Consider the following 21,284-nt stretch of genomic DNA (forward strand, 5'->3'; position numbering starts at 1 on the left):
TTTCGATTCTTTATTATTTTTTTAACTGCATTTACCCCAAGTTCCACTAGATGTCACTATATGATAGGTATTCAACATCTATAGGCAAGTAATAATTATTTTGTTAGCAAATATGTTATATTAATGTGGTAAAGTTGCCCGCCTCTCACTGAATATTAAAACACATTTGAATTTCGAAAACTTCGGTTACATTGTCACCAAACGGAAAAGGCTAGATGCTAACATTTGCCGGGGAAATCGGATGTAAACGCCTCACATAAATCATTGTTGTACTAATTGGGCAAATATGCCTAATAGCAGGCCTTATTACGATTAAATGAAATTAAAACAGTCAGTAAACTGTAGCTTTTGAATGCAGTCATCAGATTGCATGTCTAGGGGTGGAGCGTTTAGGAGGGGATTATAGTTGGAGTTACCTATATGTTCGCGGACGTCTAGGTTTTCAAACGCTCAGAAATAGCGGTTCAGTGTAACGTGATTCTCCGCTATATGCTATTCAAAACAAAACATTCCCGACATTTATTCGGCGGTTGCAGTTCGGGAAGGCGTTGAACCGGGTCGACGTTGCTCAGCTGTAGTGCGCTCAGCCTGTCTGCCTCCGTCAGTAGTGGAGAGATTGCGTCCTTTCAGAGGACACGTTCGACGGTAAGACAACTTAAATCGAGAAAGAAGCAGACATTGTTCATAAATTGGTTATTTGTTTACTTCCATGACGTAAAACATGTCTTTGGAAAAAATAAACATGAGTGTTGTTGAACAATTTATTTCGCATGACTAGAGTGATTGACATGGTCAACAGTGGGAGTTGTCAGCGGCGTTGTAAGACCACAACAGCTAAATCCCCGTTAACTGTTATATACTTTTACACACGACTTCATGTAGAGTTAAAGAAGTGTTGGTTCTTCTGACGTTGTGTAGGTAATATATGGTGGGTCACGTGACGTTTATGTTTCCGCTGGGTTCCACGTGTTGCCCCAATAGTAGCATGTATTCTACGAGAAGCAGCACGTTTTTACCTGATTGATTTCCGTCTCGATTTCAAAGAGAACCATAATAAAAATCTAGGTTTAGCCCGCGAATATCCAGTAACAATGTTGCATGCCACCAAATATATGTCTGAGCATTGGGTGTCTGAATATGCTCATCAAAGTTTCATTCTTTGGCATCTTTTATTTACCAGATTTTGGGTGTGTGTGTCACTTCCTCGTAGGTATTCCTTGACAAGGGCACACATTCTTGACTAAATCAATGTTGTATGCTGCACATATGTTGGCAAGGAAAGGGAAATTAAGTAAGTTATGCTGTCTATCATCGAATGTGGATGCATAGAACATGTACCTCGTAATTATGGGTTTCTGTGTCTTGATTTGTTTCATAACTGCTTTTATGAATATGTAATTCAAACTGATTGTAATGTCCACGGTAGGCCAACTCCCTGAATTTGCTGAGAGGCTCAGGAATTTACTTGGGACTTGTGATCCCCGAAGTTGTTTGGTGGAGGATGGGTGACTAGGCCTACTCTGTTTGCTTGTCATACCAACTATATCACTTGATGTGATATGCTGTTTGAAGCTAGTTCAAATATTCTATAAGATGTAGCAGATGCCAACCATAGTTATTATTGCTTGTTACCATACCAGCTAAACTTTGTCGGTGGCCGACTGAGGTTATTGCAGAACAGGCTTAAATACAATAACACATGCAACAGCCATTGCATTATCTATGGCAGAATGGGCATTAACAGACTTGTCCTTAATTAGTCAACAGAAAGATGACTCTGAATGAGTCAAGTGCAGGGGAATCTTGTTAAATAAGGCTTAGTGGCAGACTTTATTGGGTAAGACCAACGCACCACCTCACCTAATGTTCCGTGTATAGCAGGCCTGGCACGCTATACGTACAACTGCTTGGATATTTCTGCATTTGGTCCTTACAAAGCGAGCTAAACATTTATATTTGACTGTGCAAGAGTCATGATCAGCAAAGCAGCGAGCACTAGGTGAAACAGATTCTTGAGAAACCAGTATTTCGTCTTTTCTTTTTTTTTTTGTTTCCTTACTCACAATGGGTTTAGCCCAGCTCAGCACAGTCCCGTGTCTGGGATTACCTGCAGCTTTACCATGGGAACGGTCATCCAGCTGAGACGCTGGCTGTCGCCTGCTGTCAGCCGTCACACGCACCTGTATCCCTGTATGGGTTTCAGGGAGTTCATGCTGGGTGTCCTATTTGTTTTTGTTGGCCATTTGTCGTTCTGGATGTCTTAACGTTTGACTTTGCACTTGTCCACTGCTGCTGATGTATCCAAGTGGTTAAGTTGTATCAGAGCTTGATCTATTTGTGTTGAATAGATTGACATCAACAGAAACTCTTTGCTGTATTCAAACAGCCCAGAGCATGTTGATTTGCATCTCTTTTGCATCGACTCTTATTACTGGGAAAAACAGCCTCCACTTGTGTTGTAAGAGTGTCTTTTGAACAGCAGTTGAAAATGTGTTCCTTACGAATGACCCTATTAAAAATGCAGCAGATTCTTCTTTAATTAATTAGTTCCATAGTGATTCTGTGAGTGTGGCCCACATGTGGATTGCTATAGGTTGTGCTTATGAGATTGGATTGATCGACTTATCGCCCTCGATATGTTGCAGTTCTGAGATGTTGATTGATCCACTCGTCTACTAGTTAAAAAATGGGCATGGACCGATTCATCATCTACATCTTCTGGTTCTGAGAGGTTGGTGGATCATGTCGTCGTCCTCTATTTTGTAGCTCTGTGATGTGGATTGATCCATGTTGTTCTAAGACGTTTAGGGATTGACTTGTCATCCTGTATTGTTAAACATGGGGGGGGGGGAGGGGGCGGTAAGGTACGTAAGCAGTAGCAGTAAGAACATGAAGAGTCCATACCTAGGCGGACACCAGTTTAACCAATAAGAGTATTTAATTATGTGATTGTATATAAATTAAAAGTGAATGTGACTGCTTCATTTGAATGTACAGCACACAGAAAATATTTTCCTGCCTTCTACAAACACATCTAAAGTACTAACACGATGCAGGTTTTCAACACAGAGTTATAGACACACACACAATAGGGAGAGAAAGATGGAATATAAACTGAAGCCTAGAGGTAAACAAGATCAGATCTCCCTGTGCCAGTATCACTGACAGGAAGGAAGACACAAACACGCTCTGGGGTACAGTTGTCTTGTTCACTCCCTCACATGTGTAGTCTCTGTGTCTCTCTCGTGGGTATCAGACCCCCATCTTATCAGACCACAGCAGACACGACTACACTCCAGCCCCCCTCCAATCCTCTGAAGACCCCAATTTATTCATGTTTTGATCTTTTTCAATCTGGCACACGATCCCACATGGTTTCTGGTGGTGGCATCACTTCTCTCGTCATCTCCTCTCGACAGATAGGCCTTGCTCTTTCTTTCTTTTTTTCTTCTTCCTTTCTGTTTTTCTTTCTTTCTTTTTTTTTGACCTTCTCCTCGCCGTGCCTCCCAGGTACAATAAGTAGGCTAAGCCGTGTCTGTTTGAACTTGTTAGTGAACCTCATCTCTCCTTTCTGATCGCTGAATCAAACAGTGAAGGGGAAGCCTTTGCCATATTTTATTTTTTACCTTTTATTTATTCAGGGTATGCTCATTGAGATCAATTTACTTTATTAGGAAGACTTGACCAACATGGCCAAACATAACATAAAGACCGGAACTTCAGGATTCTGTCTCTATATGGAGTCCTGCAGGTGTTGGACAATCCCCAGCACAACCTATTTTAACTTAATCCACTCTTCAATAAGCACCGTGCTACACTCCTGCTTATGTAACCCCCCAAGTCTTGACTGATTGGCTGTTTGTTAACACCTGCACAGCCCTTTTAGTCAGCCCCCAATGGCTGCTACTGTTGGTGATGTTGTTGCTGTTGTTGCTGCTCTATTTAAGCAGCATAGAAAATAAAAGTAGTTGTATAATTTTTTTATGGCGGGTTCAATGGAGGAAGTTATCAGGGAAGGGCTGAGTATCCTACCCTTTAGTCAGAACAGTAGATTAATTTGTCACTGATCAATTGATCAAAGCCTTCTCAGCGAATGCACAAGGCCATAAGACTATGAATGGATGTCCTACTCTCCCGAGCTCTCTGTTGGTTGGGCAGGCATGTTTGGGCTATTTATAGCCATTACCTAGCCCTTTCAGCCGCTTCACCTGTAACTGTAAGGTTATCAGCGGCTGTTGACACTGTAGTTGCACTGTCGCTCGGTTGCCATAGCCAACCGTTGGCAACTGAATTCTCTCACCTTGATAGAAATATTAAGAAAGTTGTTTCATCCATCACAGGCTTGTATTTTTCCTCCTAACCTCCATATCTCTGAGTTAGTTCAATTATGTGTTTCCTATTTTGTGATATGTGTGATTTAAAAAAAAACAACTTCAACCTCTTTTACCTCTACGCCGGAATAATCAAACTGGTAAAATAATCGACAGGTTAGCTTTGTATGAACACGTTATCTACCACTTGTGTGATCGTTCTGCTCAGCAGTAAAGGCCTGGAATGTGAGACACTCATTCGCTGTATCAATAAATGATGAGGAACCCCTGCGGCGCCGAGGCATGTTCTCTGCATGCGCAGCAACAAGGCCCGCTGACTTGGCACTCCAATGTGACTTTCAGCAGCCCAGCGCCGGAGAGGGTGTGGCCCCAGGGCAGGGCTCGAACTTGTTTGCATGGAGAGCAAACCCTCTTAACGCCGAACCTCGGGAGGGCCTGTGGAAACCAGATTCACAGGCTTCGAACAGAAAGGAAGATAAGACAACAAAAACCCAGACCGCGCTGTGCTCTTCTTCATTGTGTCGGATTGCGTGACGGAGCACTGGGACCACACCTAACGGGTGGATCATGAATTGGCTTCGATAACAAAGTATCACCGCATCCTTTATCGTTCGAACAACAGATTTAAATACCCCTTGGGCCAAAGAAAGGGGAATTTTTTCACCGTAAACAATCTACCTCATGGGAAGAAGAAAAAATGTCATAAATGCAAATAAACTATATTCTGCTTATTTTTTACAAACATCCGCTTTAGTCTAAGGAAAACCCGCTTCTTGAAATCAAGGCTCTCTTCCATAATACCCCGCAAAGACTGATGATCCAAAATGCTCTGCTGCTGTAATCTGGTGGTGGTGGAGGGGAGAGCTTAGCTTGGCCCAGCCACTTGTAGAACGTACACCAGAAGCCAGCTAGACGCACATAAGCCACTGTGGAGAATCCATACCACGGTGCTACTAACAGGCATTACAGCCACCGTGTGTCCTGTTCCCTTGTATACAAGGACTGGGTAATGTAATGCTGTTAATATGGATTGATCCTCTTATACTGGTATTAATGCCTAGTCTAACGCTGGGAAGTGAATATAGTGATCAATCAGGAATCCATATCGGTACACCTGATTCTCTCTCACATGCTGTATTGCTCTGGCAAAGCATGTCTTCCCTTCTGCTATGGTTGATTGATGGTCATAGAATAATTATCAAACATTTGTGTTCATGAAATCAATTTGTTCATGTGTGTATTTTAATCAAGAAACTTTAAAAAAGTGTCATCTGTATTCAAGGAAATAAATGTTATTGTTATCTAGGCCCACTAATCACACTTTCTTGAATACCAGCGTTGGGGCCGGTTCTGTCTTGTTTATGTTCTAGGTTTGGTTCTTGGTCTTCAGAGACATGAACAACCCGTTTGAAGTCTGCATAATAACTAAATACTGTAACGCTATTTACACACACACACACACACACACACACACACACACACACACACACACACACACACACACACACACACACACACACACACACACACACACACACACACACACACACACACACACACACACACACACACTCCATGTTTTCCTGTAAGGCTGATAAGTTATAAACATCCATTTGTGGCAAAGGACAACTGCAATTTTTTGCGCTTCACTGGAGAAAAATGAATTATTGAGACATTTTTATTTGAAATATCAGTCTTCTAAAACCTCCTAAAAAGTAAAAACCTCCTCTTCTACGTTTTGAGAAAGTCACAGGGTATTGTCCTGTGATTAAGGCTAATCACTTCCTGCGCTGGGCTTATCCAACAGCCTGCCTTAACAAACTAACCCGGAAAGACAGTCGCCACAGCCATCCTCCAGAGACTGGCTGTGGTCATTTCCGGCTACAGACGAACAGGGGGTGGGTGATTGAGGGGATGTGGAACTGATAGCCATGTTAACAGACGTGTTTTGATGAAATTAAAGTTGAGTAACAATTTATTAGGGTTGCCTTTTATATTGTACTTGTATAAGACACTCAACATTGACAAAAAGTTAATGTAAAATATCATTAAAGTAATGAATTTTAAGTAATGTCAGACATTTGTGGTTCAGTATTTTGGGATACAGGGCCCTCACGACAAGGGGGAAGAAACCCATTGTTTTCATTGTATTTTAGAAATGGTTCAAAGCTTCTTGTTGACGGGAATGTTTTCAACGCATAATTTTTACTGTCATATTGTCACACACACACACACACACGCACACACGTACACACACACACAGATGCACTCCTCTTTTGGTCTCCTATCGCTTATTGTCTCTCCTCCCTCAGACTCTCTGTTGTCTCTCTCTCTCTCTCTCTCAGCCCTCAGTCTCCCACTTTCTCTCTCTCCTCCCTCAGTCTCCCACTCTCTCTCGCTAGCCTCTTCTCACCCTCCGGATTATTCACACTCTGAGCATCTTACTCACATACTTCCTGAAGGTGGCTGACAGTGGGCTCCAAAACTGAGAAATAACTTCATATCTGTATGCTTCTCGCTGTCTCTACCTCTCTCTCTTTTGCTCAATAGGACCGCGGATGACCACTCTGTCCCATTAGAAATTCAACCCCTCCAAGACTCTTCAAGATGCCGTGCTTCGGTGGAGGTAAGGGTTACACATGCACGTATTCTGGCCAACCGCCACGCTAGCTTGCATTCCTGAGTGAATAATGCTCGAGTCAATTTAACTGAAAGCAGATGGTCAGGGTGTAGAAATCTGAGGCCGTGACTTTTATTGATATTTTTTGTGAGGAATCAGTGGTTACTATTAGCCAGAATGTATTCAAATAAAGAGGAGGAGTGAGCTTGGATTGGTTTAAAGGTCGATTTTGGGGGAAAACTGAGGGACTGGCCAGCTTATTGGTTGAGCATTGCGTCTGAAATAAATGATGTGAATTGGGTTCAGTTTGAGTTCTAGTTATGACTCACTTACAGCAATAATTATGTAACAGGAATAATATAATATAGGAATGCCATCTTTATTCCTTCTTTACAAAATCACAACAGTTCAACCAATGAAACCAAAAGATTTAGTAATTTAGTATTTAGTAATAAACCTCATACTTTTTTGAATTGTTTCCATCTCCTGCCTATTTGAGGATACCATAATGCTATCCATAGACATACCTATTTGTAGGATCAATGGGACGTACGACAAACATAGGAACCCGTCTCCCATGCAGTTACATCGGTTGCTTAAACCCCACGGCTCTGTATCGTCCACTTTTACTCTGCTCTGCTCGTCCAGTGTTCTGCATTTTGCGCACATCTGATATCATGCAAGGTCTTTGTCATGATGTCAGATGCATGCTGCAAGCTTGTTGACATTGTTGCAGTCAGACTCAGCATTCCAAAAATGCACCAGAAACATTCTGGAATGCTGTCAGGTGACCTCTGCAAAGCCGTGAGAGATCCGAGTTAGTGAGAGGCCCTACAAGAATTTTTCTCTCTCGCTCTCTCGGTCTCTCGCTCTCTCGGTCTCTCGCTCTCTCTAATTGAGTCATGGGACTACGCTCGCCCAGTTATTGTTGTTGTTCTTGCTCCCCTGTCATGGCTACTGTGAAGGGAGGGAGAGAGAGAGATGTGTAGGAAATGTGTCTATTGCTATTATAAAAATGCAATGACGAAATACTATGGTCAGATAATGTAACATCCTAGTCAGTATTTAAAGCTTTATTAAGCCGCAGCCGTTTCCTGTTTGCATCTCTCTATTTTAGGTATACTGCTGTTGGAGTAGCGGCGTCCGTAGCCAGCCACAACTGAGGCCTGTGTGACCCCCGGAACCCTAGCGCCGGCCCATGCTTTAGCCCAGACCATGACCAGGGCGCCATGATGGCCTCCATGGTTGCCAACGGAAACAGAGATGGGCAGCCTCTGGTCCTCAAAGGCGTGGACCCAGAGACCTGCATGATCGTGTTCAAAAACCACTGGACTCAGGTGAGACGCCTTCGGACAACCTCTCTCCTGTCAGGTCTACGGTGGGCTGGTTCTGGTTCAAGTCGGGCTTGAGCCTCCCTTTGCTATGCTAACAACCTGTTGGTGGTTGCCTTGCAGGACTCGGTGTGCATGTACAGTGTGTGCATGAGAGGCAATTGTGCATTGAGATAAAGGTTATAAAAGGTTGGAGGTGAAGTTTATAGCTAGCTGGTTAGAAAAGTGCCATGTGAACCAGCCAGACAGTGTTGACCCTTTTTATTATTAGAAAGTGCCTTCATATGACTCATGCTTGGAGATCATAGAGACCACTTTCCAAAAACACTTCCACTCTTTGCCAAGGCGATGGATACAGTAACTTGGAGTGGCCCCCTTTGGCCAAACACCAAGCACTGGAAATGTGTTTTCTGCCATCTTGGATTCTTGGCTCTATAAGTCTCTCAGTGTGAGTTCGTCACCCCTGTTGCCTTCAGTGGAAAATAGAGGGACTGGCGATGCTGTATTTAAACCTGAGAACCTGGTTTCACTGCAGCCATGACTTTGGTTCCAAATTAGATTTTTTTCTTCTTCTTTCCTTCAGACCAAATTGATTTGGAGAGGGTAATTCCAGAATTGATTGAACCCTGGGTGGATTCCTGATTTTCTTCTCTTTCTCAGTTGAGGTAATTTAGATAGGAGTGAGGGTGACAGATAAAGGGTTAGGTAGTGCAGGTTTAAGTCATTAGAAATTGCTGTGTCTTAAAGTAAGCCTTTATTCTGAATTGTAAGCACTAAGCAACTTTTCTATTTGATTAATAGTTTAACTTAAAATGACATCCCACTGCCTATTTCTTTGACAGTAAACAATGAGCTTTCAATGCAAAACCTACAGCATAATGTAGCAGTGCTTCAGTCTCCTACATGGTTTAGCTAATCATTACCATGATTAGAGCAAGTGAAGTAACCGAACAACCTTGAGATATGGTTGCCTCATGCGGTAAGCCTGAGCCCATTCTATGCAGTATTCACACACATTTGGATTCCTGAGTGCAGCATTAGACACACCCACACTCCGATCATTCTGGCTACAACCTCTCTGGGTAATCAAAGCTCAAAATGTTTGCCACTTTCTTGTAAAATCAATACCCCTCGAAACAGATACAAGATGGCATCCAACAAAAGCACACCGCTGTTGATAATGTAGATCTCTGCCATTGGACGAACGCAGTCCTGTGGCACGGCTAATGTGTGCTCTTCTCCGATTACAATCACTCCCTCTGCCTGTCCACCCACGGTGTCCTTGCTCCTCTGTCGTGACGGCAGTGTACACATGATTCACCTGTTCTGCTACCGTCACCCATGCACGGCCTGCCTCTGTTGATAACCCCCCCCCGTCGCCATGGCAGCGGCAGAAGCCCAGGGACACTAGGGGCCATTGTTGTTGTCTCTCTGGCTACCCACACACAAGGGAGGGAAAACGACGCAACACACAGCCACCACAAAGCGGTGCTTCACGGCGCGCACACAGAGCACAGATGAACCCAGTCTGGTCGTGTTCCCCACCTCCGTGGACCTTATTCACCTATAGCGGCCATCTTGCCTCCAGCTTGGCTCTCAACACTAGCGAGATGGTGGAACTGAATGTATTCAGTGACGACCAATAGGTCATGTTTACCCCAGTGCAGGCAACAGAAGCGTCGTCGAGTCGTTTGCTTAGCTCAGACGACTTGCGCCTTGCGCCCTTCATGTCAACTTTGAACGTTTGGTTTTAGATGCAATCCAAGTAAAGCGATTGTGGAACCTAGATATTTCTCTCATGGTCAACTGGGCTGTTGTCATTGAGCATCGGCGTCGGCCCGGGGCCGACGCCGGTGGAGAAGGAGGTGTAGGAGGTGGAGGAGGTATGCGCTCCCACAGGGGGGGCCATAGCAAGCAGCACAGCTCAAAGAGCTGACGGAGGTTTCTATTAAAAGAACATGCTGACTTGTTACCGCACGTAAAGTGGGGGCCCGCACCGTGGCAAATGTAGCATGTGCTGAGTCCAAAGCATGTGTTTTCCCCGCAGAAGATACAGCTAGGCTAGCATTAGTGATAGTGGTCTACAACGCTGCATTATTAATGATGTGAATGAAAAATGTATAGCCTGTAAGCTTGGAAGTCATCATTCACAGTCCACTTTTCCTTTGAATTATTTTCCATGTGATATGCTTTATATAATTTATGTTTGGCACTCCTATTTATGCCTTTAGCAGATCCGATCATGTCAACGAAATTGCAGTGTTTTTATTTGAGATACACGTCATTAATAAGCAGGTCGACTAGCGGACATTGTTCGAACCCCAACACCTTTCGGCTAAGAGGCAAACACCTTCACCACCAGATCGCTCCTCCCCAGTCTACTACTCTCAACGTTAAAATGCTAATGAGCACAGCTGCTACTATTTCTAAACTCTGGAATGGCTCTTTCTATCGTCCAATTACTGTGACTTCTACTGTATCCACTACTGTCTACTTACTGTCTGATCACGGTACAAAGCACTGCTTCTCTACCTTTTAACCCTGGCACTGGAGCTGAAGCTCTATTCCCCCGGTGGCACACTTGCCAGCAGGCTTATTTTTAACACTTTGCCTGTTGACAAAGCAATGCCGTAACAACCCCCCCCCCCCCCCCCCCCCCCCTCTAGGTGGTGAAGATCCTGGAGAAGCATGACCCTCTCCGTAGCGGCGGCGGCTTACCCTTGCTGGCGAGCATCAGCCTGAGCGTGGGCGGCGGCGGCGGCGGCGGCATCCGCTTCGGCCCGGTGCCCAGCGTGGACGAGGCGAGTGCGGTGCAGAACTACGTGGAGCACATGCTCTTCCTACTGATGGAGGAGGACAGCGGGCGCGAGGGCGCCATGGGCCCCATCCTGGAGTTCGTGGTGATGGAGAACGTGATGGAGCGGCTGTTCGTGTGGAGCCTGCGGCGGGAGTTCTCGGACGACATGAAGCTGGAGCAGCTGAAGATGTACGAGGCGCTGGTGGGGCAGGCGCGCCAGCCCGTGCTCCACCACAAGCCGGTGCTGCGGCCGCTCATGATGCTGCTGTCGGCGTGCGCGGACGCAGAGGCGCCGGGCGTGGAGGGCCAGCTGGTGCTGCTGCTGCACCAGCTGTGCTGCGTGCTGGCCAAGGACCCCTCGGTGCTCGAGCTCTTCTTCCACACCAGCGAGGACCAGGGCGCCGCCAACTTCCTCATCTTCTCCCTGCTCATCCCCTTCCTGCACCGGGAGGGCGGCGTGGGGCAGCAGGCCCGCGACGCCCTGCTGCTCATCATGGCCCTGTCGGCGGAGAACCAGCGCGTGGCCGAGCACATCGCCCAGAACACCTACTTCTGTCCGGTGAGGCCCGATGCTGGGAGGGGGGGGGGGACGCGCCGGGGTCTTCTCCGCTTCCTGTGGTTCTACCTACTTAGTCATCGAGTTTTGTTTTTTTCGTTGTGTTTTTTTTGTTTAGCAGTTGTTGTTTTTTTTATACAAGGCAAGGCGACTTTCTTTATATCGCACTTTTCATACACCAGGCAGACTCAAAGTGCTTCACATAGAAACATTGCCATAAAATAAAACAATAAAATAGATAAGTAAAAGAAAACAAAGTTTAAAAAATGCATTGTAGAAAGTGCAATGTATTTAAGATTGATCAGAAGAAAGCTAAAGCAAACATACAATAAAATGAAATAAAAGAAAATGGACGCGGTAGAGAAAACAAAGTAAAAAATGAAAGTGCAATGTATTTAAGATTTAGCAGAAAGCTAATGCGAGCATAAAAGTCTTCGGTCCTGTTTTTAAAAGTGGTCAAAGGGCTACATGGTGAACTCGGATGCATTAAGGAGCAGGTAGAGGTAAGGCACCTTGCTGCCGACGCCTCCAGGTGTGTCTGAAGCTGGAGATTGAACCCCGGTACAGTGTGACCGGGAACCGAGCACCTTAGTACCCTAGACCCCGTGCTATCCTGTGACACCTTAAAATGAATCCATTGCGTCACCACTCACCTGTAATCATTTCCCTCTCCTTGAAACTCGAAACTGATCATTTCCCTGTGGCCCCACCCATAGGTGCTGGCCACGGGGCTGAGCGGCCTCTACTCCTCCCTGCCCACCAAGCTGGAGGTGCCCAACGAGGAGTGGCACTGTCTCCATGGAGACGACTGGGCGCGCATGCCCCCCCTCGTGCAGTTCCTCAACTCACTTGAGTTCTGCAACGCTGTCGTACAGGTGCTTAGCAAACGCACGCACGCACGCAGGCACGACACACACACACAGACCCATTGATGTGAGCCTGTGTGTCTCCCGCTAGGTGGCCCATGCTGACATCAGAGACCAGCTGCTGGGATACATCTACAATGGCTTCCTGGTGCCAGTCCTGGCACCCGCTCTTCATAAGGTCCGAGGTCACCAACCTACTCAATAAACATCCTTTTGGTTCTATTTTGTAATATAAACACGATTAACAATTTATTATTCATTCAACTCTAGTATTGACTCATTTAGACGCTTTGTATGCTTTATGTCCTTTGTTAATCAAAAATAATATGAGCGCATCATCCTTATGGTCTTCTATGTGTGATGTATAAGATAGATGACTATTTATTGATCCCCAGGGGGAAATTCACAGTTGCTTGAACACGTCACACACAGCATACACACGCAACATAAACAAGATTATAAAATGAAATAAAATATCCACATGGATAATATGGACGATAAAAGATATGCTAAGGAAGGCAGGAAACAGAGACAAACACGTCCATGAACAGATTGTACTCCTCCTGTTGTTAGCTATGAGTGTACTGTATGTGTGGTGTATTGACTCTCTCTCTCTCTCTCTCTCTCTCTCTCTCTCTCTCTCTCTCTCTCTCTCTCTCTCTCTCTCTTTCTCTTTCTCTTTCTCTCTCTCCAGCTGACCCTGGAGGAGGTGATGACCACCACCGCCTACCTGGAGCTCTTCATCAGGTCCGTGTCGGAGCCGGCTCTGCTGCAGACCCTGCTGACCTTCATCCTGCTGCATCGTCACGACAACGTGCACATCCTGGACACGCTGGTCAGCCGCATCAACACCCCCTACCAGGTACCCCACGCCCTGCACTCAGTCACTGACTCATTCACCCACTTACTCACTCAGTCACTCACTTAAGCGGCATCAACAACATCCTGTTCTGCGTAGCACCATGCACGTGTCTTTAGTCATGCATGCGCACACTGTCACTCTCTTAACTATGTGTGCACAAACATACATGCATATTCACTCAGTACCTCGCTCAATATCTATGTGTGCACACATGCTCATTCAATACCTATACAATACCATTACCTAATTATGTATGCATATACATATTTGCTCACACACGCGCTCTTGCGCACACAAGCACACACGGAGTAAACAACAGAAACTTCCTTCAACATGAGAGAAGAAATGTAGTGGACTCACCCACCCTAAGGCATTGGATCCTATATTAATATTTAATCATTCCAGCACAGAGACATGCAGAATGTTGCCATGGTGATAAGCAGTCGCAGTGCATATGTACGCTATTCGCCATGCAAAGTGATCAGTGATGAAAAGTCATAGGAATTTTGTGTGTTTGTGTGTGTGTGTGTGTGTGTTTAGTAGTGAAATGTGTTATTAAAGAAAGTTCACATAAGGTATCGTCAGATATCATATTCAAGAACTGTAAATAATATATCAGTTGCTGGAACACTGGAAAGCCAAAAGCTGTTTGTTCCATGGTTTGTGAACGAGGAGTAAGCTTTGATACACACGCAGCCTGTTGTGTACTAGAAAGCCTGTTTGCCTTTTCCCGTTCCTCCCTGTATAACCACCACAGGCTAAAACAAACCATAAAATGATCAAACATTCTTCCACCCTCATTTTCAGAATGTATTCATTCTCCTAATCTTGTTTCTTTTCGTCTTTGTAAAACCTGCAATGAACCTGATGTTGGCGGAGGAATAATCAACCTTTTAAGATTTTTTATAATTGAATACGCATCATTAACCATTCCGTTGGTAACGAGGGTATTTCAGAAGTGAATCCCTGTGCCAACCCAAGCACAACACTGCTTCACTTACGAAGGCAGTGGAATCGACCTATGTTCCTTCATTGCAAAGGGATGTAATTATCCTACAAGTCCCCGTCTCCCATTGGAACTCCTCGACTGTGCCTCAAACAAAAAGACTGTTATCTCAAGTGTTCATAATGAAGAGTTCCGTCTGTTGCTCTTATTTAATGATTATTCTCTGTTTGAAACGCCTCTCTCCCTCTCCCTCTCCTATCTCCTCTCTCCCCTCTCCTCTCAGCTGGGAACGGTATCTCTGGCTCTGTTCCGCACACTCATCGGCTTGTACTGTGAAGATGTGATGCTGCAGCTCATCCTGAGGTACGGGAGGCACGCGCGCATACACACACGCACGCACACACACACAGACATCTGCCACACATCTAATTGGTTTACTCTGTGATGAGTGTCCTCCACCCCCTGCAGTCGCCTTGTGTCCCCGCCTGGCTTCCCCTGACAGTCTGCCTCTCCCTCTCCTCCTCCTCCTCCTCCTCGCCTCTCACATCCCTCTCTCTCTTTATACTTCTTACCCCCTCTCTCTATTTATTTCCTCTCTCTCTCTCTCTCTCTCTCTCTCTCTCTCTCTCTCTCTCTCTCTCTCTCTCTCTCTCTCTCTCTCTCTCTCTCTCTCTCTCTCTCTCTCTCTCTCTCTCTCTCTCTCTCTCTCTCTCATTAAATAAGAGAGATTATTCTTTCTTTCTCTCTCTCCCTCCTCCCCCTCTCTCTCTCCCTCCCCCCCTCTCTCTTCTCTCCCTCCCTCCCCCCCCTCTCCCCCCCCCCCCCCCCAGGTACCTGATCCCCTGTAACCACATGATGTTGAGTCAGAGGTGTGTGGTGCGGGAGAGGGACTGCTACTCCGTGTCGGCGGCCAAGATGCTGGCGCTGACGCCGTCGTGCTGCACCCCGGAGCACGCCCCCCCGCCGCTCCGACAGCTGGACTCCATCGTGTGGACCCGGGGCCACGCCGCGGGCCCCGGGAACCATGGCGGCGCCACAGGTGTGTGTGTGTGTCTTAGCGTGAAAGACTTTGGAAGGATAGAATTAATACATACACTTAAAGCTGCACTCGGTCACTTCTTCTACTGCAGCTATTATTCCGAAACTAGAAGGTCTCTCAGGAATAACGCACATTTTTCCCCTCTCCCGTTCAAGCCACTAGGGGGGGCCAATGGGGAAACTTGGCAGCACTGTGATGCGGGATAGGGCCAGGATAGGATAGTTAGGTCGGTAGGGTATTCAACTCCTATCCAACCGGTACTGGGTCAAACTCCCCCCCCTGTCTGCAGCAGACCTGTAGACCTCATTGAACATGATTCCTGGCCCTACCCTTGGATAGATAACAAAAAAGTGATGTTAAAGTGTGCACTGTGTTAATAGTTAATTGCTATTCCTCAAGTGCTTGTAATGAGAACACATCAACAATCAAAACATTGTCAAAGCCTTTTCAAGAGCTTCTCTGATAAAAAAGACAATATATAGCAAAATATCGCAAACAATGTTTTCTGAAACATCTGTACAAAGAAGTCACTGAGGGAGAGAAGGGCCTCTGGCTGTTTGTCTAATCTGAATGTAATTGGCAGATAACGTACAAGCGGACGCGTCGGAGCGCTCCACCTAATTGCGACACCTCCCACTGGTAGAAACCATTATGGAAGTTTACCCCCCGCCGCCGCTCGTCAGCCTCATTAGTTCTGCACCGTGTGAGCGCCGTCTGAGGCTGGCGCCCGCCAGCGCTGTAGTACTCGCCACCGATCGTCATTTGGGCCGTGTTTATCTGACGTCGTCGCCCTCCTCCCCCAGAGCGGGCGCGGGGCTCCCAGTCGGACGACGGCTCCTCGGACGTGTGCGTGATCGGCTCGGAGGTGCACCTGGACGTCAGCTACCTGCACTACCTGTACGACGCGCGCCTGGGCATCTCCGAGTGCATGCGCGCCTGCCAGGTGTGGTCGGCGCCCTACGACGGCCGGGACCCCCCCGTCGAGGACTACCCGCCCCCGGGGGAGGCGCGCCTGGGCCCGGCGGCCCCGCCCCTGCACCCCCCTCCCCCGCCGCCGCCGTCCACGTCGGCGTCGTCATCGTCGTCGTCCACCCAGCATCGCCACCCCACGCTGGCCCCGCCCCCGGAGCCGGCGTCGACCAATCAGCAGGAGCTGGAGTGGGACGACAGCTACGACGCCTGCCCCGCGCAGGGCGCCGGAGGGGCGGAGCCGGAGGGGGGCCAGGCCCTCCCCCGGCCCCCCGCCGCCGAGCCCCCCCAACACATCCAGGAGATGAGGCGGACGGCCATCATGTTGGTGCGGGGGTCCTACGTCGAGGAGTCGGACTTCCAGGACGACGTGATGGTCTACGACCTGGTGGCCAAGAGGACCACCGCTGACGCCGCCGGGGGGGGGGGCGACCCCGCCGCCCTCAGGTCCCCCCCGGGCGACTCGGCTCTGCCGTCGGACGCCACGGAGTCGGCGGGGGACGGGCCGAGCCGAGCAGATTCGTCCGCACCCGCCTCGGCGCCCCCCTCCCCCGGGGAGAGAGACTGCGCCGCTACCCCGGAGAGCCCCCGGGTGGACGACCTGCTCACCCAGTACCAGGAGCTCATCGGCACCCTGAGCGCCGAGGTGGGCGTGGGGTCCGGGGGCGGAGAGCCCGCCGCATGTCCCGCCCCCACCCTGGAGGAGGGGGAGGAGGAGGAGATGGAGGGCATGGAGGTGGACTACAGCTCCTTCTCCGCAGACACCCCGGAGCCAGAGAAGTCGCCGCTGGGCGCCAAGCACCCCCGGCCCGGAGGTCGAGGCCACGCTGTGCCTTTTACAGGTGAGGCCACAAAGTAAAACACAGAGACAGGAGGGATACACAAGAGACATCAAACAGAGCCTTCTAGCAGTCCTTATGAAGCCATTTTCTGAATTCAACAAAATTCCAATTCTGAATATTTGATTGGCGTTTTGTGGCTTTATGAAAAGGACAGTAAAACCAGTCAGGAAAGTTAGGAATGACACGGCATAGGAACGCTATCGAAATCCAACCCAGGTCCCTACAAGTCCCATTGCCCTCAGCATTGTAACATTATAAATAACATCGTTAAAACCGTGTAATCCCAGCGTGACCCTGAAGCGTCTCCCCCTCTGTGCAGGCCCGTTTGTCAGCGTGCTGCTGTCCCGTCTGGAGAACATGCTGGAGAACTCTGTGCACGTGAACCTGCTGCTGACGGGCATCCTGGCCCAGCTGGCCGCCTACCCCCAGCCCCTGCTGCGCTCCTTCCTGCTCAACACCAACATGGTGTTTCAGCCCAGCGTGCGCTCCCTCTACCAGGTAACACCTGCCGTGTGTGTGTGTGTGTGTGTGTGTGTGTGTGTGTGTGTGTGTGTGTGTGTGTGTGTGTGTGTGTGTGTGTGTGTGTGTGTGTGTGTGTGTGTGTGTGTGTGTGTGTGTGTGTGTGTGTGTGTGTGTGTGTGTGTCTTTATTACCGGGAAATGAAACTGAGTTGTGCAAAGGTCGTGATCATGATTTTGATAATAATTCTCCTTAAAACACAAAACTGGAATGATTTCACTAACGAATACCATGTTCATGAAATCCAAATGAAATCTCATTCTCACAATCAAATTGTATACTATACAGTTATTTTTAAGTTGGCGCTGGTAATATTTATTAGCCGATTACTATTTAAAGATGTGTACACAAAGATTTGCACGTAAAGATATGTCTGTCAAGTCCATATCTATCGCCAAATGGGGCAACACAATGGTGACTGAGCTTATGGCCCACTGTTGAAAGCCCTTGTATTTGGAGTATCATGAACTTAGCAAGCTTGATGTTGGTGGGCCACAGTATCTCATGGACAAATGGTCACCTACTGACAAATGTGTTGCCATAGAGAACCAAAAGGAAATCTTCAAGATTGCCACTTAAAGCCGTTGAAGCACACGTCAGAATTTCAGCAAAGTGTTTGGGAAACCTTGACACTTGTAGTGCTTGATCTCTGTGTCCTTGTGTGTGTGTGTATGTGTACGTGTGTGTTTCCAGGTCCTCGCCTCCGTCAAGAACCAGATAGAGGATCTGACGGAGAGCCGGAAGGACTTCCCAGGGATGATCACAGCTGCACAACACTGGCTTCTGGCCAGGGAGAGCTCCCTCGGAGCAGCAGGTATATAAACATCTGTCTGTCTGTCTGCCTCCCTGCCTCCTTCCTTGTCCGTCTGTCTATCTCACTGTCTGTCATTCATCAGATGACCTGCTGTGTAAAATGTAGCCTAGGTTGAGGAATTGCATTAGAAAGGTATTTAAACCTCTTGTATGTCTAACATTCTAAGTCTGTGGTTGTAAACCAACTATTGTTGGGACTTTGATGGAGCATCAACAATCAAATCAAATTGGACTGTATTAATTATTGGCATTCATCGTTCAATGTATTACATATTGATTGATTAATGCTAATCCATCGGAATTGGTTTGCTGGTAAGGGAAGGAGCTGTTGATTAGCTTCCATTTTATTTGCTTTGATCCCGTGCCGAGCTAATTAGGATCTGCAGTATTATTAATGTTGGGTTCCCTCCTGGACCTTAAAGTATTTCTCTCAGTGCAGCTGAGTTATGTCTTGACCATAGGGACCAGATGAACATCACTCAAGTTTTAGACATGTTGCTGATGGAGTTCTCCCAATAGTTTCACAGTTGTACAAGTTGTCGTACACACACACACACACACACACACACACACACACACACACACACACACACACACACACACACACACACACACACACACACACACACACACACACACACACACACACACACACACAGATATAAGGCTTCAAACTAAGCGTTGGATCTTCTTTAAACAGAATACACAAGCTGTGTTCCCTTCACTTTGTTGATTCCATGTCAAAAACGTTTGAAAGTGATTCTTTCATGATAATCATTAATAGTAATGAACATCCTAAATACGCAGACTACAAACAAGATTACAACCCAGTAAGTGCGGGTGCATCTAGTGTGAAATAAACTCACTTGACAGCGAGAGAAATAAAAAACATGTGTGTGTGTTTCAGACTCAGCTAAGGGAGGAGCCGGTGCCATCGTCTCGGAGGGGTCAAAGGTCAACGCCTCTCCGCAGCCCAAGGGTGTGGTCTCGCTGGCCAACACGGAGGTGTTCGCTGCCGTGCTCTTCACAGAGTTCCTGAAAGAGCTGGCGGCCATCGCCCAGGAGCACTCCATCCTCTCTTACATTCCTATGGAAGAGTGACACCAGCCCCCCCCCCCCCCCCCCCCCCACGGCCTCCACCCACTATTTTTATTCAAAAATACATTTTTAAAGACTTCCTTCTCTGCTTCAAGCACTATACCATGAAGAATGAAGATTTCTGAACATTTTTAAAAGATTTTCTTTAAATCAGATAGTGATAAATTATGTGTTTTTATTCCAAGAATGTGTTGGGGTTTGGTGGAGTATCTGCACTAGCCTACAGTAAAGATAGGAAAAATATACAATAATGGGGTTGCCTATACTCTGTCTGCACTCTGATGCACCCCACTCCACCTTATATGTAAATATTTATTTTAGCAAATATTTGTAACTACGGAATAGCTTATAATAGCCAGATTCAGGTCAACCCACCAAAGATTGAATCGTAACTATTCTCTTCAGTCAGATGGATCCAAGATGGCCACTCGGTGAATAAGGCCCAATATACACCATTACCATATGGCTTATTTTTAAGAAGCCTGCTGAAGTACACACAAATGTTAGGGCAGAGAAGCCTCAACTATAATGAAATGATGTCAATGACCGTAATCTCTCTGCTATTCCATAGCTCGGCCTGCCTTAGACGATTTCTGCCTTTTTGTTGCCATAGGATGACATTAGCTAGCCCTGTGTGAAGGCTAGCTCTCCACTGTTGCTCAGACAGATGAGAAGATGGGTTAGGATTTGAATACAGCAATTGTTACATTTGCATTTGCATTTGTTTTGCTATTTTATTTTTTTAGCGACATTATCATTCTTCAAAGTAATATTCTAAACAAACTTATTTTCAGTTCAAGCTGCACCTCAGGAACCAATGAGTACTTATTTGTCACAATTCAAAATAACACATCGGCAAGAAATTCACAGGTGTACTATGTGCAAAAGATGACAGTTGACTTGTTTGGCACAAATAGAATATTACTTGTTCTACTTTTCCTTATTTAGTAAAGCTTCATTATATTCTTGTATGACAAATGTTTCCAAGAGATATATCACTATGCAAATGAAAGATATTTTGGGCTATGACTAGTATTTTGCTTTGGGAATGGGTATTTAAGCTTTTTTAGATTGTTAATTAATTGGTTCTCTATCGATTATCGTATAGAGACTATAGTTGTGTGGCGCTGTTCTTTACTATGGGAATGCGTTGAGCCTTGTATGGAGTCTGTGTCGTTATGATAATGTCACATTGAGGCGGGTGTTTGTTGATTTACTGTGTCACGTTGGAAACACTCAAGACCCCAGACAGGGGGTTGTCCATCCTACATTATCTCCATGTTCTGACTGAACACCTCGCATCAGAACGGAGTCATTAAGGTTCATACTGTTACAAAGCTCCCCTTTGTGGCGTCCCTTTGTAGAGCAGTGTTTACTTAGTGCCTGACTTTGGATTTTGGTTCATTTCTTGCCTTGACTTGCCTCGTGGATTAACAAAGGAATAAAACCATATTATAGTTACCTCAAATGTTATACATCTGTATACTGGAATTATTCTCATTGAGCAAAGAAAAAAAAAAAAGATGTATATATTGTCTTGTTCAGTGACAACTGTTGCTTGTTTCTGGTTTTATCGGTGGGTAGTTTTCCCCTTTTATTCACGTCTTTTCATCGTTTTATATTCAGAAACATGGATTATGAACTTTTGAGGGTTTTAACAAACAAATTGTATTGGTAGAAATAAGCAAGAGTGGT

General features: G+C 46.4%; 1 protein-coding gene across 1 annotated transcript; it reads left to right on the top strand.

Moving 5' to 3' along the window:
* Nucleotides 1-244: 244 nt before the first annotated feature.
* On the top strand, nucleotides 245-19,613 carry fhip1aa (FHF complex subunit HOOK interacting protein 1Aa). The gene is made up of 13 exons (XM_056586372.1): nucleotides 245-645; nucleotides 6,882-6,957; nucleotides 8,069-8,288; nucleotides 10,949-11,638; nucleotides 12,352-12,510; nucleotides 12,593-12,679; nucleotides 13,196-13,363; nucleotides 14,593-14,672; nucleotides 15,140-15,348; nucleotides 16,152-17,159; nucleotides 17,479-17,657; nucleotides 18,372-18,492; nucleotides 19,399-19,613. Exons 3-13 carry the CDS (start codon nucleotides 8,181-8,183, stop codon nucleotides 19,590-19,592), a joined length of 3,003 nt encoding a protein of 1,000 aa, XP_056442347.1. The 5' UTR covers nucleotides 245-645; nucleotides 6,882-6,957; nucleotides 8,069-8,180; the 3' UTR covers nucleotides 19,593-19,613.
* Nucleotides 19,614-21,284: the final 1,671 nt, after the last annotated feature.

This window comes from Gadus chalcogrammus, chromosome 3 (genome assembly GCF_026213295.1).
Source record: "Gadus chalcogrammus isolate NIFS_2021 chromosome 3, NIFS_Gcha_1.0, whole genome shotgun sequence".
NCBI lineage: Eukaryota > Metazoa > Chordata > Actinopteri > Gadiformes > Gadidae > Gadus > Gadus chalcogrammus.

Excerpts from the sequence above, each read along its gene's own strand:
- fhip1aa (XM_056586372.1), top strand. The coding sequence starts at position 8,181 with ATGATGGCCTCCATGGTTGCCAACGGAAACAGAGATGGGCAGCCTCTG. Across the intron at positions 8,289-10,948 it reads TCAAAAACCACTGGACTCAG|GTGGTGAAGATCCTGGAGAA; the intron begins GTGAGACGCCTT and ends CCCCCCCTCTAG. Across the intron at positions 13,364-14,592 it reads GCATCAACACCCCCTACCAG|CTGGGAACGGTATCTCTGGC; the intron begins GTACCCCACGCC and ends CTCTCCTCTCAG.